Here is a 25,641-nt window from a genome sequence, read left to right on the forward strand (position 1 = left end):
CCCCCCCAACTCCCCATCCCACTCCTGATGCCAGGTGTCACTCCTGAGCACAGTTAAGCATTGCTCTTGAGCACTGCCTTGTGATTACATTTTTTGAGCACCCCCCCCCCCCAAATAAATAAAACAGGGCCAGAGTGATAGCACAGCGGAGTGTTTGCCTTGCACCTGGCTGACCTGGGTTCAATTCTCAGCATCCCATATGGTTGCCCCTGAGCACTGGTAAGAATAATCCCTGAGCACTGCTGGGTGTGATCACCCCAAAATAAAAAAAATAAAAAAAGTTATTATTTGGGGGATCAGGGATCTGGGCTCTGTCTAAGGGGTCCAGATCAGCTCATGCTACTGCTGCTGCCTGTTAGCTGGGATAGGTAATTTTATTTTATTTTAGTTTTTTTGGGGGTCACACCCGGCAGTGCTCAGGGGTTACTCCTGGCTCTATGCTCAGAAATCACTCCTGGCAGGCTCGGGGGACCATATGGGATGCTGGGATTCAAACCACTGGCCCTCTGCATGCAAGGCAAACACCCTACCTCCATGCTATCTCTCCAGCCCCAGGTAGGGCTACTTTTGAGTTCATTCTTTTGTAAAATTTTCTTTTATTTTTTTGGCCATACCTTGCAGTGCTCAGGACTTACTCCTATCTCTGTGCTCACAAATCGCTCCTAGCAGACTCAGGGACCATATGGGATGCTGGGATTCCAACCACCGTTGGCTCTAGGCCAGCCACTTGCAAGGCACCTATCTCTCCAGCCCATAATTCTTTTATTTTTTATATTCTATTCTATTTATTTACTTAATTTTGATATTGAGCCACATCTGGTGGTGGAAATACCTGGAATTACTCCTGGTGGTGCTCAGGGGACCATATGGGATGAACCCAGGTTGGCCTTGTACAAGGCAAAAGTCCTACCCTCTGTGCTATTGCTCTAGCCCCTTGAGCTCATTCTTCTTTTCTATTGCTCAAGCCTCAGTTTCCCTCTTTGTAAGCTTTTCAGAGCTGAGCTCAGAGTGTTCAGATTGGGTGTCCTGTGAGATGAGATGCCTTGAGGCTTTAGGAAATGGCAACCACACAGCAGAGCGGGCAGACTGGCCTGCAGTGTCCAGGCGGGGTGGCAAAGAGGGAAGTTGGGGCGCAGGAGGGCACGTTCTGATGGGTTCTGAGCTGTGGAAGTCTCATTGTCCAGCTCTAGTTCTGTAAGGGTACCCTGTCTAGGACACAGCACCCTGCCTGTCCTTGGGGTACACCGTGACTGGGTCCTTGAGCAATTTCAGAAGATGCAGAGGCTTCATCCAGGCCTGAGGGCTATAGTGGTCCCATGTTGGAAATGGGGTTGGAGAGCAGGGAGGGCTGGTTCCAGGCATTGTGTCCTGGTTTTTCTTGTTTTTATATTCTCTTTGTCTTTTGGGGGGGAGGGCCACACCCGGTGTTTTTTGGGGGGACCATGTGGAGCAGTAATGTAATCTGGAGCTCCCTGATACAAACCCCATTGAACTCTCCCAGCCCTTCTCATTGTCTAAGGACCACACATTGGCCAGTGGGGACCTTGGGGGGCACCACAGAGGGAAGGGGCTGAGGCCACCAGTCTTGGCCTTGCTGAACTGGATCAAGCACCCACCTTCCTGAACACGGCCACATGGTTCCCAGCTAATCTCCCTCTCTCTGGAGGCTACAGAGGCCACCAGGCCGGATACGAAGGGCAGTGACCATGGGGCCCGATAAACTGGGGCTATTTTTACCACAGTGAATTTGGTCTGTCTCTGGGCAGCACGGACCCTAGATAATCTAGCCAGCCTGGGGGTGGGACAGTACCCTGGTGGAAGGTTTTTGAGGGAGGTGAAGCCAGCAGGAGAGGGTTCCCCAAGTCTGGCACACACTTGGTGGCTTAGATTTGTGGGTTCCCTCTCTATGGAGCTCCTGGGGGAGGAAACATGGGGAGAGGGGGGGAAGAGAGAGGAGGAGGGAGAGAGGGGAAGGAGGAGGAGAAGAAAGGAGAAAAAGACAATAAAGAAAAAGAAGAGGAGGAGAAAGGAAGAAAGAAAAATGTCCAGGCAGGGGCAAGGGCAAGAGGGAAACTGAGGACATAATTAATCAAACCCTAAAGACATAGACCCACCCTCCCCACAAGACTCTCCTCAGTCGCTTATAAACAGCCAAGTCTGAGAGAGAGAGAGAGAGAGAGAGAGAGAGAGAGAGAGAGAGAGAGAGAGAGAGAGAGAGAGAGAACACGCTGGGGCTGTAGCTCTCCTCCCTTGGACAATGGCCAGTGGCATTTTCCAGGAGTGCTTTCCGCTGAGATGGGCAGTCCTCGGCCTGTCAGCTGCCACCAGGCTGCAGAAGGTCCGAGATACAGGGGCCATCTCTGGCCACTGTTCCCTACTCACCTCTTAGCTATTGGCATGATGCACACATCCACACACATTGTGCCCTTCACCTGCATGCATGATGCTGTGCTCCCTAACCCCACCTGAGTGGCATGGCCATTCCTTTGGTACTTCCAGAAAGGCATAGTCGTGGGCACCCCCAGACTGCTGGGTCTGTGTGGGCCCCAGGGTGGGCCAGGCACTACAGGCAGCGGGCATGTTTCCCGACACAGTTAGGAAATGAGTTTCTTCACTGAAGTCTCAACACTGCTAGGAACACTTCCACAGCCTGTCTGAGAGTGAATGGACACAGCCCTGTGTCTGTGACTTGGAATTGGGGACCTCAAGTGAGGATCAGGGACTGGGGTTCACTCCCAGCAATGCTTGGCCAACTAAATCCAACGGTTCAGTGCTGGGTGGGGCCTGAGGATGTAAAATAGCTGGAGTGACTTCTGCAGGAGCTCTGGGTGAGAGGAGGGAGCTCCTGGCCACTCTTGGCCATGCTTGGGATCAAAAAAAGGTCCTAGCATGAAAAACATTTTTTCAGAACGCCTGAAATTAAAGGTGCTCTCCCTACCCTTCCTTCCTTTCTTGGCTGTGAGTTGACTTTTTGGGGTTATATGCATGGTTGCAGTTCATGGTGGCCCCAGAGAGGTCATCCCATGTGTGCTGGTGATCCCATGTGTGAACCTGGGCACCTGAAATCTAGTTTTCCTCTCATGCCTCCTTATCACCCAACTATTTTTCCATTTCCCCACCCCAGTTTTACAGGGGTTCACCTGGCAGTGCTGGAAATCCATGGGGTGCAGAATGAACTCAGGCCTTGGGGCCACATCCTCAGACCCTGTTTACCTCCACTACTTTGAACCATGAACAACCAAATAAAAATCCTTCACAGGCCAGGCAAACCCAGAGCTTGGCCCCAGAGCTGGGACTCAGTGCCCACCCGTGCCCCTGGATCAGGACTGGCTCCTGGGCGGGAGGGCTCAATGCTTCTAGTGCCACCCACAATGGGATCACCCCCTCATTTCCCACTGTGGACCCAGATCTACGTGCAGTGCTTCCAGAGAGTCAGACCCCAGCCCTCCACGCCTCTCTCCTCCAGGAATCTGCGCAGGGGTCCCTGTGGCCTGGCTGACGAGATCAATTTCGAGGACTTCCTGACCATCATGTCCTACTTTCGGCCCATCGACACCAGCATGGACGAGGAGCAGGTGGAGCTGTGCCGGAAGGAGAAGCTGCGATGTGCGTGGTCCCCACCTTGTCCCCGGCCCGCCGGCCTCCGGGCCCAGCACATGGGCTGATCCAGCCCCCCCCCTCTTTCCTCTCTCCTTGCCTCCCCCAGTTCTGTTCCACATGTACGACTCGGACAGTGATGGGCGCATCACCCTAGAAGAGTACCGCAATGTAAAGTACAGCCTGGGCCCTTCGCCCCTTGTCCCAGCCATCACTGGGATGGACCCTTGTCACAACCTGCCATGTTCATGGGAGGCATCATTGGGCTCTGCCCATGGCCACACCCCTCCTCCTGGTGACCACGCCCCATAGGGGCATCCCCTTTCACCACACGACCACACCCTCATGGGGCTATTACTGCTGTGACCACGACCACACCCCTTCCACCACATGGCCATGCCCCATGGAGCTGTCACTGCTGTGACCACGTCATCATGCCCCACTGGGTTATCCTTGTTGTGGCCAAGCCCCTCTTATGTGGCTACGCCCCCGACAGAGGCCACCGCAGGGCAGGGCCTTTACCTCCGCGTACCCCCCAGGTGGTAGAGGAGCTGCTGTCAGGGAACCCACACATCGAGAAGGAGTCTGCACGATCCATAGCTGACGGTGCCATGATGGAGGCCTGCCAGTGTCTGCGTGGGCCAGATGGTGAGCCCCGTGCCCAGGAGGGTCCCCAGGACCCTTTGCTTACCCCTGCAGGTCTTGTCCCGGTGACAGCCCATTTGACACACATACACACACACACACACACACACACACACACACACACACAACCGGGGTGTGGGGGATGTGCTCAGCTCCCCTAACCTGGTTCCGGGCGGGTAGCAGGCTTTGGAGACTGATAGGTAGCCTCATAGATTGCCATTGGCCAGCTGGCTCTGCCCGGGGCACTTCGCAGTAGTTAATGTTGGAGCTGAAGGCTGGGTAGGGCTGACGTGGGGGCCGGGTAGGTGGGGACAGGGAGGGATCAGCACAGGCCCTGCAGGCCAAGATATACAGGAGACCCCACTGAGGCCATGGGACGCTCACACCAGGACCAGGCAACTGACAGGCCATGGAGATGCCTGCTATGAGCTGGCCACTTAACTGTCCTTCCAGGAACCAGACAGTGCTCTAGGGTCATCGAGTTGTCAGGGCACCCCGGTGTCTCCCCTCAGCTGGGTCTTGAGAGTCAGAAACATCTGCATGTGATCAGGTGCCCAGATGTCTCCGTTAGCATCATACGTGGCTAGTAGGGGGGGGTGTCTTGAAAACTGGCATCTCTCCCCAGCATGGGGATCGTGTGTCCTCAGAGGCTGCAGGTGGGCTGGGCACCCCTGGTCTCTTCCCCTAGGGTTGCCCATGCTTGGATTTTCAGCCTTGTACTGGTGGGGAAACTGAGGCACGGGACAAGGAGTTTTTGGGGTCCAAAGGCAGCAGTTGATGCTGCCTGGTCCCTGGACCAGTGGTTCTGAGGTCCAGGCCTGGGACCTTCGGGGTGGGACTGTGGCTCTCTAGAGGGGCTTCGTTGTGCCCTGGGGAGCCAAGTGTTTCTCCCAGACACTGAAGGTCAACCAGGGGTGGGCACTGTGGTCACGACTTGTCTGTATCTTCTGCCCGCTCAGGCTCCTGGCAGGGTAAAGGGGCTCCTAGCTTGGGCGGCATTACCCTACTCAGCAAACCATGTCTCCAGGATCAAGAGGGGGCTTGCTTATTTTTGCCAGGCCCGTCACCCCCACTTCAGTCCACATAGGGCCGGGCTGATGTAGAGGGTCATTGCATTTTGTGGAGTGATATCTCTAGAGATGCTTGCACTGGGGCCACTTTCTGGGGACTCAGCCTACTGCTCTCATCTCCTCCATCGGGAACAAGGTTCACCAGCCCATGTCTTCCAGCACCCCAGGACCAGGGCTGGAAGTTTTTTATTTACACTTGAAAAACTCAAGTTTCTGTCATTTTTTTTTTTTTTTTGGAGTTACTCCTGGCCCTGTGTTCAGAAATCACTCCAGCAGGCTCGGGAGACCATATGGGATGCCGGAATTCGAACCACCAACCTTCTGCATGAAAGGCAAATGCCTTACCTCCATGCTATCTCTCCGGCCCCTCAGTTTCTGTCTTAAAGAAGGAGCCCGGATGCAAGGCACGGCCTTGGGGGTGCAGCTGGGAACACAGTGGAGTGGGCAAAGGTGGCCCCAGTCAGCCTTGGGTGACCTAGGGCCTGGCTCCCGGGGTGTGTGTGTGTGGGGGGGGGTGTGTGTGCTGCTGTTTGCTTCCCCCATCAGAGGTACTCTGAGCACCGCATCAGTTCAACTCAGTCACTGTATTTCTAGGTGTTGGAGACCAAGAGTTCAGAGGCTGCCCCGGAGGGGAAGAGGGGGGGGGGGGACAGTGAGTGACAGAGTGAGGGCCCTGCAGAGAGGCCCGGACACTATCAGTGACTCACAGCAGGGTACATAGGTGTTCCCCTGGGCTGGGAGCCTTGATCCAAATTGGGGGTTTTTATCAGTGGGTGTGACAGGGCAGTGCCCAGACCAGAAATGGGGCAGAGGGGATGGGGGGGGGTCCAGTCCATTTCTCTCCTGACCTTCTGGGGCTCTGTGAAGGAAGCCAGCATACTGGACTTCGGGGTTCAAAGCTAATGGCTTGGAGGTGGGGTGAGGAAGCCCAAATAAGCCCTTCTTGCTGTGGCAACTTGTCTTTAGAAATTGGTTCACGGGGCTGGAGAGATAGCATGGAGGTAGAACATTTGCCTTGCGCCTTGCATGCAGAAGGACAGTGGTTCAAATCCCGGCATCCCATATGGTCTCCCGAGCCTGCCAGGAGCGATTTCTGAGTGTAGAGCCACGAGTAACCCCGGAGCACTGCCGGGTGTGACTCAAAAAAACAAAACAAAAAATATTGGTTCACGGATCTGACTGGGAAAAGCCCATCAACCCTTTGCCACCTTTGCCAGAGGGCTGGGGAGTCCCCTCACCTGCCCCATGTTTTTGATTGTTTTGAGACCACATCCTAGCTGCGCTCAGGGGTTACTCCTGGCTCTGCGCTACAAAATAATCTCTCCTGACAGGCTCAGGACCATAGGGGTTGCCAGGAATAAAACCCGGGTCTGTATCGGGTTGGACATGTGCAAAGCAAAGTCCTGCCATTGTGCTATTGCTCTGGCCTCATGCCCCTGTGTGTTCTATCTGGGGGGTCCCTTCACCTGCCTTGTGTGTTCTTTCCTGGGAGTTCCCTCACTGTCCCCATGTGCTGTCCCCCAGGAGCCTGACCAGGTCTACGAGGGCATCACCTTCGATGACTTCCTGAAGGTGGGTGTCAGGGACACAGTGGGGGTGTGGGCTGCAGAGGGCCTGTGGGGAGTCCACCCCCCCCTAGGAGACAGGCTAGACTGGCATGCAGGGGTACCCTGAGATAAGGGCCCATGGTTGTCTTGCACACAGCCTCAGGCTAGGTCTGTCACCTCCGGCAGAGCAGAGAGGTACAGCTCGAATGTCCCCAGTGCAGCTGGCAGCAGGCAGGGCTGTTTGGTCCCACCAGGCCTGACCTGCAAGCTTAGGGGCATGGAGGTTCAGTGTGGCGGGTCTGGGGTCTGCCTCTGCACTGAGGCCCTCATGGGCACAGGCTTGCAGGTCCCTAGGGCTCAGGAAACTCAAGAGCAACCCAAAGGGGGTCCGGCCCAGATGTAGGTTTGTTTTCTGGTGATCGGTGGCTCCAACAAGTACTGGGCTTATGTGGGCTTCCCGAACTCTGGGGGGCTCCCTGTAGCCTGGTACTGAGCTGGAGTCTAGGGTTTAGATCCCACAGGGACTTTGGATGGGTGGGTTGGACCTCTTCCTCAGAGGGGTCTCAAAATGCATGGCCTGCATCTCTGTGGCCCCTGGGGGCAGCAGACAGGGACCAGGAACTCTCCCAACACCCTCCCCATGACCGTTCTCATCCCCAGATCTGGCAGGGCATCGACATCGAGACCAAGATGCATGTTCGCTTCCTCAATATGGAGACCATCGCCCTATGCCATTGACCCAAGCCCCGGGCACCCCTTTTGCTACTTCCTGCTCCTGTAAATAGCCCAGAGGTTGTTTTTATCTCCAATAAAACCACCAAGAGGTTTACTAAAGGCCTGGGTCGGTCTGTTCTTGGAAGGAGATCCCCTCCCCCCCCTTTCTGTTTTTGTTTGCTGGGTGAAACAGGACAGGGCAGGAGGGTGACATGAGAATGGCCATGAAGGGGGTTAGAGGGGCCTGGGTGCGACCCTTGGGGTTGGCCCAGGGGAACTGGAGGAAGACGATACCTGGCGGTGGCTCCTTGCACTGACCTTGGGCTCCATATCCCTTCAGCTTTTCTGCCAGGGCACCCACCCACCCCCTGCGATGGTGGCATGAGATTGGGCTCAAGGGAGCCATTCCTGCTGCTCCCCACACTGTAACATCCCTGATTTTCAGCTGGATGGTAGAGGGGGTGCGGACCCCCAGGCTGACATCTTCTAGCTGGGCCATGAGCATCTCAAGCTAACCAGGCAGTGGTGGTGTTCCCAACTGCAGCCCCAGGATCCAGGCTGATCTGAACAAACAGCCCCTGCCTAGATGGTGGTTCAGCCATGGGAATGGAGGCCCTGAGAAGGCAGGGAGGGAGTTGGGACGTGGGGATCCTGGGGTGACAATACCTGGGGAGCAGGCTGCCCTTGCCCTCCTCTCCAGACTCTTGCTCACAGTGGGCCCAGCTTCCAGTGGAAGGTTTGGGAAACTGCTGTGCCCAATTCTTGGGTAGGGGGGTGGGATGGGTCCGATCCTCCCAAGTAGAGGTGCCCCCTCCTGTTTGTTTCAGGCCTCCCTGCACCAGATCAGGGGGAAGCTCTGGCTTCAGCCTTCCTGAGATGGACTCTTAGGGGGAGCCAGTGCTGGAGGTTGCAGCACCCCTTGGGGTACCCCATGTTCTAGGTGTTGTTTTTGCTTCTAAAGCAAGGGAAATGGCCAGAATTGACTGACAGGGCTCACTGCCCCGTAAAAGCTGGGTGACTCCTGTTTGAACAATAGAGGCAGAGGGGTGCAGCTCAGAATGGGGATCTTGGGGTACCCACTGGCAGGTGGCCAGACATGAGCTGGATGGAACCTCATCTGAAGCAAGACTGTCTCTTCCAGGGGTGTGTGAGGGACGATGGGGGAAGGGAGGGACAAACCTTGCAGGGGCCAGGCAGAAACTGGCCCTGGGGCGGTCTGTCCTACACCCACTGGCAGTTCCTGCTAGGAGTGGGCACCCCTGTCCCACCAAGGAGAGTGAGGGGAGTACAGTGTTGGAGTGTGGGCAACAGGCAGGGAGGCAAAAGCCCAGGGCTGTGGGGGTCTGAGGGTGGATGCAGCTTTGGGCACTGAGGCGGGAATTTTTCTGTGTCATGCTGGAGGTAGGCGGTAGGTGAGTCCAGGCTGGGCACTGTGGATCCTACTGCCCAGCAGGGTCCCAGACAGCCTGCCCTTGTGCCCCCCCAGGCCACTGGAAAGGCACTGCTGGATGTGCCATCATCAGAGGCTGGTGACTGTTCTGTGCAGCTGCAGAGTTGAGGACCAGCTTCTGCCATAGCACTGTCCCAGCAGCGGCTCCTTCTCTACCTTTCTCCGATACCCACAGAGGACCTAACGACCCTCATTAGGAACCTGAGGATGAGGAGGAACGCCTTGGGCACAACTCACTAGGCTTCTAGGTTCCTGCATGAAGGCCCCCCGGGGTGAGGTTCTGGGGAGTAGTACAGGATGTTGTCGCAAGCACACTGGGCTGAGACGAGCCACTGGAGTCATAAATGTAAAAAATTTACTATTTGAGCAAACAGTAGAAAGTGAAAGTCACAGGCTGGTTTAAAGACCTGGGGTTTGCCCCTGGAAGCACCCACAGTGGCACATGGTGATCTGATAGGCTACAACTGGGGGTGACACAGGAAAGTGAGAGATGACAGGCTCCACCTCGGGGCCACAGGGTGGGAGGGAGGCTGGTAGGCCGAGGGGTGAGGAGCCCCTGTCCCTTCCGTTCATGGGAATTTCTTCCTGGTCTCGTGGCCTGCCAGCGAGCACAGCCTCCTCCCAGGTGGAAGCCTCTCAACCCACAATGGCTGCTGCGGTCTGAGGGAAGCGTGCTCTGCAGTGCTTACCAACTCTTCTCGGGAGCTATAACTGCCTCCAGGGAGGATGCGGGGTGCCGCTGGACCCAGAAATCCTCTCCCTGCCCTATCAGGCCGAGGGAGAGGGAGGCCGCTTTCCAACAGTGGGTGTTACCTCACCTCCTGGTATGGCCCACACAGGTCAGGACCCACAGTTCTCCCATGGAAGAGGCGGTCACCTAGGCGTTTTTTTCCTCTCTCATCACCCCTCTTAGGGGCCCGCGTCCATCACTCAGGGGTCCTGTCACCTGGGGTTCATGACCCCACACGGGGTCACAGCGTCGAGTGTGGACTCTCAACTGTGGCAGTCAGATCAGGAGATCTGAGATCAGAGGAGAATTCTGAACAAAGCACATAGTGATAGAATGGGAGAGTCCCTGCTGGCCTGCTGGAACACGAGTACATACCTGACAATGTGGTGCCAGGCCCTCAAGTTGGCACTGTGGCTGCTCTGCAGCTCCTAGCCTCCGTCTCCACCCCACATTCAGCGGGGCAGAAGGTAGGGAGTATGGGGTTTGTTTGGGGTACAGACAGGTTTTCAGCAGTGACACTGCAACCAAGGCCCAGTCTGGAGTCACCGTAGAAACCTCAGAAAACACTGTACTAAGGCTTATTTGGGGGCAGGAAAAGTCCCCTCCTTTGGTCCCTAACTCTCATAATGGCAGAGACTAGCCTGGGGAAAAGGGAAAGAGGACCAGGGATCCGATCCACCCAGAGCTGGAAGGAAGGAAGGAGGAGTTGGTGGATGGTGCTCAAAGCTGTGGGGAGAGGGGAAAGCCCAGAATAAACAGGCCGTGGCTTAGCTCAGTGTCTCCACCACTACCCCATGACTGGCCCTACGAGCTGTCAGAGGGGAAGGCCAGTGCCATGTCGTAGGTGTAGCCAGCCACGGAGTCGGAGGCTGCGCGGCAGATGGGCACAACACTCTGGAAGGCCAGCTGGTCCACGGCAAAGGCGTAGGCGTGGATCAGGCCGCGGTGCCTAGGGACAGCGAGGATGCAGGCAGGTCAGTGTTGGGCCCCCTCTGCCTTCTGGAACCTGCCCTTATCCCGAGCTTGGGACAGACAGGCACAAAATGGTCTGAGATGGGGTCAGGGAACACGGGAATGGGCAGGGTAAGGGACTTGGGGCCCAGAGGATGCCAGAAGAGGCTTAGGTGTGCTGATGCATGTTCTGGGGTCCTGGTAGCACTGGGTTTGGGTCCTTCTTTTTTGGGGGCCACACCCAGTGGTGCTCAGGCTCTGCAGAAATCACTCCTGGCAGACCCAGGGTACCATATGGGATGCCGGGAATTGGCCCTGGGTCAGCTGCATGCAAGGCAAACGCCCTACATACTATCACTATACATGCTATCACTCCGGTCCCAGGACCCCTTCTTAAGACTGTAGCTGAGAGTGAGCTGGAAGGGAAGGCTCCAAGCTGCACCCTGGACCCTGGCAGTCGATCTCTTGGCTACGCCCTTTCCCTTCTCCATCACAGGGACTCATTTCAGAAGTCCTCCCAGGGCCCCCCAGGCTGCTGACCTCCGGTGCGTGGCAAAGTTGTCCAGCTCAGGGTTTCGAACCACCCGCTCGTAGGGCACGTTGGCTGTGATGAGGCTGTGTTTGTTGAACGCAATGTGCCGCACTGGGTGTCTGCAACAGAAGGGGTGCTCAGCTAGGGGTCAAACATCCCCGACCCACCAGGGTCTGCAGGGCGGGGGAGAACCCAGGAGTCCTGGGGAGGGAGGTGAATGTGGGAGCACAGGCAAAGTTAGAGCACTGAGAGGGGAGCAAGACAGGACCTGGTCAGCAGTTAAAGAAATGGGGATGGCAGGAGTGGGGGGTGGGCAGAGGAAGGGCCCTCAGGCAGGCTCGGTCTAGAGAAGGCTCTGGCAGTTCCCTTCCCAGGGGCTGCAGGGGGCAGGGGCAGCCATGGGACCCATCCTAGAGGTCAACTAGGGGTTTCCTTTAAGATGCATTTTGAGGAGTCTGGAGCATCAGAGTTTTTTGTAGTCTTATGGTGCCATCTGGTGGCAACTCAGTGCATCTCCCAGGACTTAGTCAAGGGTTTGGGGTCCTAGCTGGGGAATCTGTACAGTGGGGAGTGAGCCTGGGGCAACTGGGGGTGCTCTCAAAACTGCAGGCCAGTGCCTGGCGTGGCCACTCTCAGACCGCTGGGCTGCAGTGGGGCCCAGGCGCTTCCAGTCTCAGTGTCCTGGGCCCTGGGGTGAGGAGGGTTCCTGGCCCACTGACCTGGAATGCACCTCCCACAGCTTCTGGCTCATGCGATAGTCCCACACGGTCACCAGGCCCTCCTCGCCACCGCTCACGATCTTCCAGTCGTCCATCTGCACCGCAGAGACGCCCAGCTGGTGGGCTGACAGTGACAGGGCCATCTGGTCCATGCGGAGGTCATGGACACGCACCCTGGATGAGGTGGGGGGAGAAGAAAGGAGACTGTGGGGTCACACTTGGACAGTCTCGGGAAGGGGGAGCCATGGGAGAGTCACACCTGGGTGGCCAGGGAAAGGGGGGAGCCACTTGGATGGGTGGGTGGGGGCAGCCTGGAGGGGCCTCCCATGCATAGATGAGGGGCCTCATCCCTAGGGGGCAGTACCAAGGGAGAGAGCAGCGTCTCCTCCTGGGCTCCCTTGGCCATGAGCTCCGTGATTGGGTTTCCACCCATGGCCTTCTGGGAATGTCCCTTGGGAGTACAGCTGGGACTCAGCCCAGAGACAACCAGGTTGCACAGTCAGGAGAAGGCCCGCAGATACCTTCCCACCTTCCCCTCAGCTGAGGTGGCAAGGCAACCCTGAGGGACTATGGGCGCAGTCACTGAGTTAAGGGCAAGAGGCCAGTGAGGGCCTCTGGGGAGAATGTGGCTCTCTCAGACATATGGCAAAGGACTAAGTGACAGTGGCAAGGAGAGAGCGAGAGACAGAGAGACAGAGACAGAGAGCGAGCGAGAGAGCGAGCGATATACTTGGTTCTCCACAACCCAGGACTTCCGCTGAGTACCTCTGACCCTGTCCACACATGTGCCTCTCCCTCAAACCCCAAAAGGAAGTCTGGTAGGCCCCAGCCCCAACTCCTGAGACGAGATAAGGAGGTAGGATCCTCTGTCTATTGGAAACACTCAACTTCCTTCCTGAAATGAACCACAAGGGTCCAAACTGAATATGGCCAAACTGCAGCACATGAGGCTGAGAGAGATGGACACTGAATATAAAAGGCACAGCCCAGCACCCGAGACACCCTGCCATTAAGCAGGGGGCAGACGGTGACAATCTGAACAAGGCACGGCAAGAAAGACATTCGCAGGGTGCTAGAGCAAAGACACATGGACACAGAGACACACATAGAAACACAAACAGAGACAAATACAGGCATACAAACACACACAGACACACACAGAAACACACACATAGACAGAGACAAACATATTCAAGCACACAGAGACACACACAGAGACCTATAACAAGGAACATACAGAGATACACACAAACACAGACAAACAGATACACACAGGCACATAGACACATACAGAGACACTAACACAGAGACATACTAATATAGAGACATATAAACAAACAGACACAGATATACACACAGTCACTCAAACACAGATACACAAAGAAACACATACATGAAGATACAAACAGGCACATAAAAGCACACATATTTACAGACACACAGATACACTAACACGCAGAGACACACATTCTCTCAGGGTCCTGTCTGGGGTATTATGGGTGTTGCATTCAGCCCCTTTGGATGGGCTTGGATGGTGGTGGATGGTGATGGAGGGTTAGGGGTCTTTTTCCCCAAGCCAAGGCCACGTGTTTCCAACCCCCTGCAGCCCCCCCTGCAGCCGGCGGTCTACAATTTCAGGTAGCAATTTTCATGTAGAAAACTCACAGGCAGTCTTCAGGGTATATCATCATTATTCAGGCTTGGCCAACATGTGTGGCCTATCATAACCATTTATGCTGGATCCTTATTCAGCCCTGCATTCTAACTTGTCTTTCAGCCATCTCTCCTTTAGCTTCCTTCTCCAGCCTCCATCCATGCAAATCCCCCTCAGCCCTTGAGGCAAACCTTTTTGTTACCTACCAAAGATCCCGCCCAGAAACAAGCAGGCTTTTCTTGTAAATAAGGTTACAGAAAGAATGGGGGTTGGGCAACAATAGACACTTCACTCCAGCCCATGGGGGACATATGGGAGGGGAAGCCCTCCTGTGAGCTGTGCCTCAGATGCCAAACATCGCTCAACAGGTCACAAAGAAAAGCGTCCGAGGTGACGGAAAGAAACATTCCAGGAGCAGAAAAGGAGGCCAAGCTTAGGCAGGGCTCAGGGCAAAACGCTTTCCATAGTTTACTGACAGGTAGAAAATAAAACCAAGAAAATGGAGTGAAGTTCTTGTCTGCAATAACCTGGGTCTGGAGAGGCCTGGGGACCCTGCTCCCTTTATGTGGCTACACCCACGAGCTGCCTAACCCGACGTCGGGTGCAGGGAAACGGCTGCAAAACCCAGGTCCTTAGCCTGGGACAGCGGCCCCAAGCTTCATTTACTCTGGCCACCACCAAGTCTAAGACACAGAAGCTTCTGGGGTGGAAGGGAAGGGGGCACAGGGGCCCTGTTTCAACTGTGAGGGAATAAATGTGCTTTGTTGCTACACCCGTACGAGGCCACTAGGCAGCCAGGGACCTGGGTCTGAGAGATGGAGAATGAGCAAGAAACACTCAGCACTGGGGTCTCTCTCTGTCGGGGTGCAGAGACCCTCTACTGGGCCCCTGTGGGATAAAGAGATTCGCTAATGCTGTGAATAAAGGCAGGAAGGGTGCACCAGGTGCTAAGGGGGAGCTGGGAATGCAGTGTGGATCTTACAGGGATGTCTTCGGTTGAGAGGCCTCCGCTGGGCCCACACGACTCTCCTAAAGCTGCTCTGTTGAATATGTATACACCGTCATTTCTAGTTTGGCTGTTAAGGAGACCGAGGCAAAACACAGGGCTGTTCCAGTAGTTCAAAGTTTGCCATCTGTTTTCCCATTGTATTTAGATACCAGCATGGATGGCTCGGAACAAAATAAACAAATACACCGAAAAAATGCACCACCAGTGCTTTGCTCAGCACCAGGGAAACAGAACAGGCCCCCTGCAGACTTCAACAGCGCCCCAGAGGGTTGTGGGTTCTCCACAACGTTCCCTTGAGCCAATCATGGGGTTCAAGGTCCGCCTGAGCCCTCCAAGCCACTCCGGGGAAACGGGGAAACGGGGAGGGGAGGGGGGGTCCTGCCCGGAACATCTGACAGAGCTTGGGCCTCGGCGTCCCCTGGCACACCCGCTGCCTCCTTCCTCCAGGCCAAGGCTTGCGGCCCAGAAACAGGTAGCAGAGCAAATGGGCCCCCAGATATGCCAAGACCACGGCTTCCAGGGACCAGAAGAGACGCCAACAGTAGCTACTGTGAATCCCTAGCGTGTGGGTCTTCCATCAACTTTGCCCGCTGAAAAGAAAAATAATTGGTCTGAAAGCTGTAATTGTATTATGTTTAATATTCATGGCCGGGCTCAGAGGCTTGTTCCAGGACTCCCTTCTCCAGCCCCTCACTAATGAAAATCACGCCATAGGAGTCAGCGCTCGCCGCCAATTAAAACAAAAGACACCAGAACCTTCCAAAGACTCCAGCAGAGGCGCATCCATCTGACGGGCAGGAGACGCGCTGGAAGGAGCTAGCTAGGCTGCGTGGCCGGGCCCGGGTTCAGGGCTTTGAATAACTTATGATGAACCTTGCAGATGGGAGCTCCCACATTCATGCCTGCTGGCTTGCTGGCTCTCAGCAGGCACCGGCTACTGCATCTCTGTCCTGGTCCAAATCAGGAAGCTCAGAGACTCTCTCCTGAGAGGTCTGGGGGTGTCATGGGGACTGAGGTGGGGGACTAAGGTGGGGGGCTGGTTTTCTACTGGTGTGGAACACGCGGCCCTGTGAGGCAGACTGGATGGCAGAGGGGAAAGCTGGCCCGGACTTTTGGCTTAATGTTCACCCTGAGAAAAAGGGGAATAAGCAAGAGGATGTTAAAAATGTAGACTCTGGGGGCTGGAGAGATAGCATGGAGGTAGTAGGGCATTTGCCTTGCATGCAGAAGGACATTGGTTCGAATCCCAGCATCCCATCTGGTCCCCCAAGCCTGCCAGGAGAGATTTCTGAGTGTAGAGCCATGAGCAACCCCTGAGCGCTGCTGGACGTGACCCAAAAACCAAAAAAAAAAAAAAAAGTAGACTTTGGGGTCTGTATGACAGCACAGCCAGGAGGGCATTTCCCTGGCACGTGGCCAGTCCAGGTCAATCTCTGGCATTCCATATGGATGGTCTCCTGAGTCTCTGGGAGTAATTTCTTTAAGAATAGAAAGTTGGGCCTGGAGAGATAGCACAGCGGCGTTTGCCTTGCAAGCAGCCAATCCAGGACCAAAGGTGGTTGGTTCGAATCTCGGTGTCCCATACGGTCCCCCGTGCCTGCCAGGAGTTATTTCTGAGCAGACAGCCAGGAGTAACCCCTGAGCACCACCGGGTGTGGCCCAAAAACCAAACCAAACCAAACCAAATCAAAACAAAAAAGAATAGAAAGTTGATTTATTTATCTATTTATATTTATTTAGGGCCACATCCGGTGGTGCTCAGGGGTTACTCCTGGCTCCACTCTCAGAAATCGCTCTTGGCAGACTTGGTGGAACATATGGGATGCCAGGAATCGAATCTGAGTTGGTTGCATACAAGGCGAACGCCCTGCCACTGTGCTATCTCTCCGGCCCCATCGGGGAGTTAGAGCATCACCAATTGTGGCCCCAAAACAAACAACCAGCAACAAAAATATTCAAAGGGACTTTAAAAATGATCCTGTTAATCCAGAACACTGGTATTTTTTTTTTTTTTTTTTGGTTTTTGGGCCACACCCAGTAACGCTCAGGGGTTACTCCTGGCTATGTGCTCAGAAGTTGCTCCTGGCTTGGGGGACCATATGGGACACCGGGGGATCGAACCGCGGTCCGTCCAAGGTTAGCGCAGGCAAGGCAGGCACCTTACCTTTAGCGCCACCGCCCGGCCCCTTTTTTTTTTTTTTTGGTTTTTGGGCCACACCTGGCGGTGCTCAGGGGTTACTCCTGGCTGTCTGCTCAGAAATAGCTCCTGGCAGGCACGGGGGACCATATGGGACACCGGGATTCGAACCAACCACCTTTGGTCCTGGATTGGCTGCTTGCAAGGCAAATGCCGCTGTGCTATCTCTCCGGGCTAGAACACTGGTATTTAACATTCAATATGGGGTTCTGCTTTGACTTGCTGAGCCTGGGCTCTGAAAGAGATCTAGAGATCTGAAATATAACCTCTGCTATCCAAATCAATGGTTCAATATACAAAAAGCCCTGAGGACTGGCGGCGAGCACTGAGAAACCACTAGCGTGCATCCAGGCCTCGCTGGGAGCCTCTCGGAGCTGTGGCCGACCCTCCTGGACCCTTCACTGGCAGCCACCAGGACCCTGCTTGTGACCAGGGTCACGATGCTCTAATACTCCAAGCCCCAACTACTGTAGCAGAGTTCTGAGCTGGGCATATGGAATCAACAGTTGATTTCCTCAGCTCATCTACTTTGAGATCCTGTTCTGTGGCCAATTAATTGCTTTGTAACAAGGGTGCTGAGGAGATTCAGTAAAGGAGAAGAGTCTTCTGGACCACCGCGACCACACAGGCGCATGAGGCGTATGAGGCGGCAGGCACTCAGATCCCTGCCTGGAGTAATCTTTGAGTACAGAGCTAGGAGTAAGCCCTGAGCACTGCAAGGTGTGCCACCCGCCCCACCCAATAAACCATTACAGAGAACTGAATGAACATAACTGGTCACCTGAAGCACACACCCTGCTTTTCCTAAACACAGAAACACACATCCTGTTTCAATCCCCTCTCACATCCTACACAAAGTCCACACCCTACACTTCCCTGATATAAATATCCCTTTCCCACCTAAAATTAAAGGAGTTAATCTCCCAAAGTGGCCGGTGGATGCTTCTTTGTGAGTGTTCTATTCACCAGGGATCCGACTTCATCACTGACTGCTCCATTTTGGGATCAGATTTCATCAGCATCATTTGCAAATGTAAACTTTCAACAAGCAAGCAAACAAAACCCTCCAAAAGTGAAGCACAGAGTCACTTACTGGGATTCGGAGCCTGAAGTAGGACCAATAGGCTGGAAGAAAGGGCTGCAGCACAGCACATAGGCTGGCTTGTAAAGAACAGTGCTGCTCGGTGGACAGGGGACACCCAGGCACCTGGAACCACCCACCCTCTTGGGCATCCCTCTTTCTCCATGCTGAGCAGGAAGAGGTGAATCTGTACTTCGAAATATCCCACTTTCTCCCCTTTCACTCCATCCCTTTTGTCCAGGTCAAGGAAAAACACATCTCAGTTTCTCCCCTTTTCTGGATCAACATCAGAGTCTATTGATCCTGTTTTCCCCTTTCTGATTCTTAAATTCAGCCTGTCTCCCACACCAGTCTCGCCACCACCCAGAAAAATGTGTAAAACTTCACCCACATTTTGCCAGATTTGCTTCTTCCTTGACTTTCACAAAAAACAAACAAACAAAAAAACAAACAAAAACCTACCTGAGTTCTATGTTAATTTTCCTGTGCTTCTAGAGAGTCCATTGGATTATCCGGTTATTCATTAAGACTCATGTGGGGTCAGAGCGATTGCACAGCAGGGAGGGTGTTTATCTTACTTGCAGCAGACCCAGGTTCAATTCGAGGCATCCCATGTGGTCCCTCGAATATTGTCAGGAATAATTTCTGAGTACGGACCTGGGAGTAACCCGAGTGTTGCCAGGTGTGGCCCCAAATAAAAAAAAAAGTAAGTAAAATAAAGAACCATGTGGCGCCTGGACATGGACACAGGACCCAAGAAGATCTCAGTAAAGGTCAAGGCTGTGGAGTCGGTAAATAAATGCTCCAACTCCAACTTGATTCTGACTCTGACTACATGTACCCAAAATTTCCTATGACTCCGACTCCGAGACTCCAACTCTGACTCCACAGCCCTAGCGATGGTGAATGCCTTGACCCCCTCTCTGCTGGCTAGTCACGGCCTTCTGGAGCTGGGTTCGGTGTCTGGAACTCAGATGCTGGCACACATGCTGTCTGTTCTGAACATGACAGAGTCCCCCTCAGATGGAACAGACACAAACAGTGAAGGGGGAAGAGCTGAAGACTCTGAGCTGCCTCCAGGAGGTCAAGGCCTCCAACTTTTCTACCAAAGATGCTTTATGCGAGGAATTCAGTCCCCTAACTTTATAGAAATCACTACTGTATTTTCCGGCGTATAAGATGACTTCCTACTTTTCTTGTTAAAATTTAGGTATAATTTGCCATATAAGACTATCTCTCTTTTAACGCACACCAAATGGAAATTAAAAAATGTAAGATTTGATTTTTTTTTTTTTTTGGTTTTTGGGTCACACCCGGCAGCGCTCAGAGGCTACTCCTGGCTCTATGCTCAGAAATCACCCCAGGCGGGCTTGAGGGACCATATGGGACGCCTGGATTAGAACCACCATCCTTCTGCACACAAAGCAAATGCCTTAACCTGTGCAATCTCTCCGGCCCCAAGATTTGATTTCCATATGGACATTTTTTTTGTTTTTTTTTGTTTTTTTTTGGGGGGGCCACACCCGTTTGATGCTCAGGGGTTACTCCTGGTTAAGCGTTCAGAAACTGCCCCTGGGGAAAAAAAAAAACAAACAGAAATTGCCCCTGGCTTGGGGGGACCATATGGGACGCCGGGGAATCGAACTGTGGTCCTTCCTTGGCTAGCACTTGCAAGGCAGACACCTTACCTCTAGGGCCACCTCACCGGCCCTTCAATATGGAAATTTTAATTGAAATGCTATGTCTTGCATGTACTCAGCTGGAAAACTGTCACTTATAAACATAAGGCTATTTGTCATCAAACATGTAAACATAAAACAGTGATCTACATTGAGCACAGGGAGAAGGGGCTCCTCCAAGAGCAGCTGGCTGGGTGCAATGATTAATAGGACAGCTAGAATGAAACAGAATGCCACTTCTGTATCCCATAAAAGCTGAACAGAGGACTGAACACTGGAAAGCCATATTCCTGGCAGCTGGATGAGATGCGGTGCTTGGTAACTCAGCTCTTCTGTGTGCCCTGAAAGATGAATCAGGACAAGCAGAGGACTGAGTGATGATGCCAGGCAACTGGATGGGAAGTAGTGATAAGAGGGAGGTGGATCACTCGTCCCTGAAGCTAGAGTAAGTTTCAGCATGCTGTATACTGGCGTATAAGATGGCCCCCAACTTTTAAGAAGTTTTTCATGGGTAAAGGAGTCGTCTTAGGGGCTGGAGAGATAGCATGGAGGTAAGGCGTTTGCCTTGCATGCAGAAGGACGGTGGTTCAAATTCTGGCATGCCATATGGTCCCCTGAGCCTATCAGGAGTGATTTCTGAGCATAGAGCCAGGGAGTAACCCCTGAGCGCCGCCGGGTGTGATCCCAAAAGCCAAAAAAAAAAAAAAAAAAAGTTACCAATTGGAAGGACTCATTAAAAAAATTATAAGCACATTTGTATATATTATGTATGTCTATATTTTACATATATAATGTACTGTATTTTCTAGCATATAAGACGACTTTTTTTTTTTGGCTTTTGGGTCACACCCAGCGGCGCTCAGTGGTTACTTCTGGCTCTATGCTCAGAAATCGCTCCTGGCGGGCTAAGGGGACCATGTGGGATGCCGGGATTCGAACCACCATCCTTCTGCATACAATGCAAATGCCCTACCTCCATGCTATCTCTCTGGGCCCTGGTGATTTGTTTTTTTCATTGATTTCCTGTTTCATTAAAAAGGAAAGATCTGGGCCCAGAGAGAGAGAGAGCACAGCGGCGTTTGCTTTGCAAGCAGCCCATCCAGGACCAAAGGTGGTTGGTTCAAATCATGGTGTCCCATATAGTCCCCCGTGCCTGCCAGGAGCTATTTCTGAGCAGACAGCCAGGAGTAACCCCTGAGCACTGCCAGGTGTGGCCCAAAAACCAAAAAAAAAAAAAAAAAAAAAAAAAGGAAAGACCTGGGGCCGGTGAGGTGGCGCTAGAGGTAAGGAGGTAAGGTGTCTGCCTTGCAAGCGCTAGCCAAGGAAGGACCTCGGTTTGATCCCCTGGCGTCCCATATGATCCCCCCAAGCCAGGGGCAATTTCTGAACGATTAGCCAGGAGTAACCCCTGAGCATCAAACGGGTGTGACCAAAAAAACAAAACAAAACAAAAAAACAGAAATAAAGGAAAGACCTTCAATATATTCATATTTTAATATTACACTGCCATGTTTTTCATAACAGTGACACAAAAATTAGATAGTTTGAGCAATGAAAAATATTTTTTAATTTTTAATTTTTTCTTTTTTTTTTTTCACAGCAATTTTACATTTATTGGCAACTGGTAAACTCAAATTGGTAAACTCAAATTAGCAATGATTTCCTCCCCACCATAGTCGCCCAATAGCTCTTCTACCCTTCTAAATGAGTTGAACTAGAAACTCAAAGTCGGGGCTTCCAGACTATCACCAGCATTACTAAGACCAGACCTAGGTGGGTAAAGAGCTAGGCCTGGGGACACATGCATGGTCTTAATATAGCGAACGGTTAGCCTGCCCTGATTACGGCAAAATCAGAACAGCGAGAATATTCGCATTAATTTTTTCTTTAAAAATTTTTTTTTGGTTTTTGGGTCACACCCAAAAGCACTCAGGGGTTACTTCTGGCTCTGCTCTGCACAACAGAAGCTACAGGCACATGTGGGGCCTCAAATTTGTTGAGCTTCTCTAGGACAGTGGGAATGGGTTTCTGAGAAGCTCTCAGCAGAGGGGACCAGGGTGCTCCCCGAGGAAGGACACGGATCAGGACCTTGTTCTAGAGTTTCTTTGTCAGAGCTCTGCCGGCACCAACAGTCTGGGCCTCAATCTGAGGAGAATCCCAAGGTTTTAATATCTTTGTGAGTAGTCAAGGCAGAGACCTGACCCTGAGACCCCTGAAGTGGTCCTGGCTGCTCTGGTGAGGCTTCTCTGAGAAGCCCCGAGGCCCCACCTCTCCCCCTTTTCTTCTCAGGTCGTCAGGGCCTTCCTGAAGGAGAGAGGCCGCACTCGCACGGGTAAGAGCCACTTTCTGAGCCCTCCAAGGGGCACCCTCCTCTCCTGCCAATAGTCCCAGGCCAGGAACTCTGAGGATGTCAGTGTAGACACTGTCCCCCAGAGAACCCGGCCCGAAAAGGAGCGGCCGGTGGGAGGAAAGGCACATCCTGAGGCATTTTGGGGCGTCAGGCTGACCCATCCCTGGGCATGAAGGATGGGCTGGGCAGTGGCTGCTGCCCTCCAGTGGGGCGTGGAGGAGCAGGAACTGGGCCTCGACTTGGCCACATTCCCTGAGAGAGGATGATGGGTACCCTGAGAGAACTGTGTCCTTGGGGCTCCCTGGGTGGGCTTAGGGACCTTGAAGATGGTTGGACAGACAGTTGCCAGAAGCAGGCGCCGCTGTGGGTAATTGTGGTGGCTGGGCAGATCCTGGGGGCACAGAGCTGGCTGGGGTCACCCCTGGGCCCCAAAGAGAAGCTCTGCTGCTGCCCCGATTGCACCCTTCTCCCTGCAGAGGGGGCCATTAACACCCAAGAGGAGCCCTCCTCCAAGAGCTGCGACCTCCCCAGCAGGTGACTATTCTCCCGCAAGGATTCAGGGCTAGGCAGGGCTTGGCTCACACAGGGCAAGTGGGGGGAGCCACGGAAACCGGGGTGGCGGCCCTGGGGCAGTTGGGGATACTGTGGGTCATGTGGCTTTTGGGGTACCGTCACCTCACAGGCCCGAGGCCAGCCCAGAATGGGCCAGTGGCCAACAGCCATCCGGCCTCTGCAGATGTAAGACCCTGGAGGACCTATCACTGCAGACCCCATGGCAACTGTCCCCCAGAGCCCCACCAGGTGACTATTCTTCTCCTGCAACAATTCAGGGCCTGGTAGGGCCTGCTCTGCACATGGCCGGTGGGGAGAGCCATGGAAAAGGGGTGTGGCAGCCCTGGGGCAATTGGTACTGTGGGTTATGTGGCTTTTGGGGTACCGTGACCTCACAGGCCCAAGGCTGGGTCACATCCTTGTGCTCTGTCTTGGCAGGCGAGAGGCCAGCCCAGACTGGTCACGTGGCCCACAGCCCTCCTGCCTCCGCCGATGTCACACCCTCCAGGACCTGCACCAAGACTTCCACCTGCAGGCCCCCCTCCCCTGTGGCAACTGTCCCCCAGGGCCCCACCAGGTGACTATTCTTCTTCTGCAACAATTCAGGGCCTGAACTGCCTGCCCTGCACATGGAGGGTGGGTGGGGAGCCATGGAAACGAGGTGGCCCTGGGGCAGTTGGGGGTACTGTGGGGCATGTGGCTTTTGGGGTACTGTGACCTCACAGGCCTGAGGCTGGGACGCATCCTTGTGCTCTGTGTCTTGGCAGGAGAGAGACCACCCAGTCCTGTTGGTACCCCGTCCTGCCCGCTCCTCCACGTAAGGGCATCCTATGCGGTAACTCCAAGCTGGCCTCAAAGCCGAGGCGAAGGCTGCTGTGCTTTCTGTGCTGCTGCTGCTCCTGCTGCTGCAGCAGCAGAAAAAGCACAAAAAAAGAGAAAAGAGTCCACTTCAAAGACCCTGATGTTCCAAAGCAAGTTTACTTGTGAATAAAACACTAAAAAAGACCTCTTAAGAGCTTGCCCCTGGGCTTAGCCCCTAAAACAATAATAAAACCCCAAAACCCCAGAACTTGGACGCAGATGTCTTTCTTGAACACCAGCGTTGGTTCAAGACAACCAAACATTGTATTTTTTTTTTTTTTTTTTTTGGGTCACACCCGGCAGTGCTCAGGGGTTATTCCTGGCTCCAGACTCAGAAATTGCTCCTGGCAGGCACGGGGGACCATATGGGACGCCGGGATTCGAACCGATGACCTCCTGCATGAAAGGCAAACACCTTACCTCCATGCTATCTCTCCGGCCCCCCCAAACATTGTATTTTTATGTGCTTATATGAAGATGAAATATGATATTCTGACGAAATTAAGCCTAAAATAAAAAAATATTTAAGCCTAAGCATTTTATCAGTGGACCAATACTATTGGAAAAATCACTATTGAGGATATGGGTACTTTATCATGATGTTCTTAGCATATGTTTTTATATGTAATAGACAAAAAATGGTTCTTTGAGGTGTGTTCTGCCACAAACTGATCAACTGAGAGGCTATCTTACTGTGATGCTTTTTCATTAAGAGGGAGATATCAATGGGAAGTCTGAATCACATTTGGATTTTAATTTTTTTATTTTAGGCTTAAACAGTTTTGGCTGCTTAAGAAGGGTCATGATGGGGCCAGAGATAGCATGGAGGTGGGGCGTTTGCCTTACACACAGAAGGACGGTGGTTCGAATCCCGGCATCCCATATGGTTCCCCGAGCCTGCCAGGAGCGATTTCTAAGCGTAAAGCCAGGAGTAATCCCTGCGCGCTGCTGGGTCTGACCCAAAAACCAAGAAATTAAAAAAAAAAAAAAAAAAGAAGGGTCATAGGCTGCTTTGGAATGGCTCACTGTCCACCTTTGGGCTGGGGGCTGACCATCACTTTCCTGCCCGAGCAGGCCAAAGGCTGTTCTGAAGAGATTGGTAGGGGTGGAGCCATTGGTGATGAGGGTGGACTTCAAAACTAGGCTTTGGAGTAGTTTTACCTGCCTCTCTAACCCAGAAACAGGGATATCCCAGATGGTGCCTGGGTCCAGGGCCTTGGTCATCTGCTTGAAGTTTTTCACCTCTACCTTAGCAAGTGCCATTGTTTGGGACCACCAAGCCCACATCCTGTGGTGTTCAGAAGACATGCAGTCCTGGATATCGAATTCCATACATGCACTCCATCATTTTGAACTATCTCCTCCTCTGAGGGTTGTTCTGTATCTCGATGTAGTCAAATTACAAGGCTTTTATTGTCAATCCAATTGAAACTGGCAACACAATGGTAGTATATCATGCTTCAGTCTAATATTCTAGGGAAAGTTCTAGCAACTATTGTTATATGCACTAGGATTGTTATTCAGATATTAAAAAAAGAGTAAGAGAGAGAGGAAGGGGCTGCACCCAGAAGACACCACATGCCAGGACTTCTGTGTCTCTTCAGCTGTTATGTTGGGGGCTCTGGGCAGGACAGCTAGCCATAGGCCCTCTGGACTGACCACTTAGTCCAGGGGACTGAGATCCCCCCACGACAGACTGGTCTTCAGAACCAGGCCTGGTAAATCGGGCCCTGGGGGGAGAGTGGGGGAGAGAAATTCCTCCCCTATGCATACACAAACTATAAGGGCAGGGGCTGTACCCAGAAGACTCCACATGCCAATTCTTCTGTTTCTCTTCAGCTAGTATGTTGGGGGCTCTGGGCAGGACAGCTAGCCATAGGCCCCCTGGGCTGACCACTTAGTCCAGGGGACAGATTCCCCCCACGCCAGGGCCAGGTCTGGTAAATCGGGCCCTGGGGGGAGGGTAGGGGAAAGAAATTTCTCCCCTATGCATACTGGACCCCATTCAGGAGTTCCTTTTCTTACTAGTATTCATTTTCAAAAGCATATATATACTTTTTAACAACACCCAAAAATATTCTTAATTTTCGACTGTTTCTAGGAAAATAAATGGAATTCCCTAGATTTGGAGGATAATATTCAAATAGGTCTCTAAAATCAGTGTATATGTAGATGTAACTTCCTATACAGTGGTCCTCTCTGACTGTCAAGCCTAATCCATAAACAATTCATCTATACAATGTATATAGACCCTCTGATATATTTCCCCTCCCCCACACCAGGCCCCTTCTACTCCCTCATCT

The 25,641-nt window shown here is 53.1% G+C and overlaps 2 protein-coding genes and 1 non-coding gene across 3 annotated transcripts in view; 1 reads left to right on the plus strand and 2 right to left on the minus strand.

Annotated features, from left to right (window-relative positions):
• Positions 1-7,693, plus strand: part of TESC (tescalcin) — a 34,059-nt gene extending 26,366 nt beyond the window's left edge. Inside the window, 6 exon segments of the mRNA XM_049788070.1 lie at positions 3,467-3,606; positions 3,707-3,768; positions 4,137-4,220; positions 4,222-4,245; positions 6,837-6,884; positions 7,520-7,693. Coding sequence (XP_049644027.1) covers positions 3,467-3,606; positions 3,707-3,768; positions 4,137-4,220; positions 4,222-4,245; positions 6,837-6,884; positions 7,520-7,597 — 436 coding nt within the window. The 3' untranslated portion in view covers positions 7,598-7,693.
• Positions 7,694-10,295: 2,602 nt separating this feature from the next.
• The window catches only part of FBXW8 (F-box and WD repeat domain containing 8), a 113,480-nt gene continuing 98,134 nt past the window's right edge, over positions 10,296-25,641 (minus strand). The window contains exons 9-11 of the mRNA XM_049788812.1: positions 11,956-12,129; positions 11,245-11,355; positions 10,296-10,702 (exon numbers count right to left, since the gene is read on the minus strand). Coding sequence (XP_049644769.1) covers positions 10,558-10,702; positions 11,245-11,355; positions 11,956-12,129 — 430 coding nt within the window. The 3' untranslated portion in view covers positions 10,296-10,557. The remainder of the gene's footprint in view (positions 10,703-11,244; positions 11,356-11,955; positions 12,130-25,641) is intronic.
• On the minus strand, positions 21,316-21,451 carry LOC126031876 (small nucleolar RNA SNORA72). The gene has a single exon (XR_007503688.1). It is a non-coding gene; the product is annotated as a small nucleolar RNA SNORA72 (small nucleolar RNA).

Source organism: Suncus etruscus, chromosome 15 (genome assembly GCF_024139225.1).
Source record: "Suncus etruscus isolate mSunEtr1 chromosome 15, mSunEtr1.pri.cur, whole genome shotgun sequence".
Taxonomy (NCBI): Eukaryota; Metazoa; Chordata; class Mammalia; order Eulipotyphla; family Soricidae; genus Suncus; species Suncus etruscus.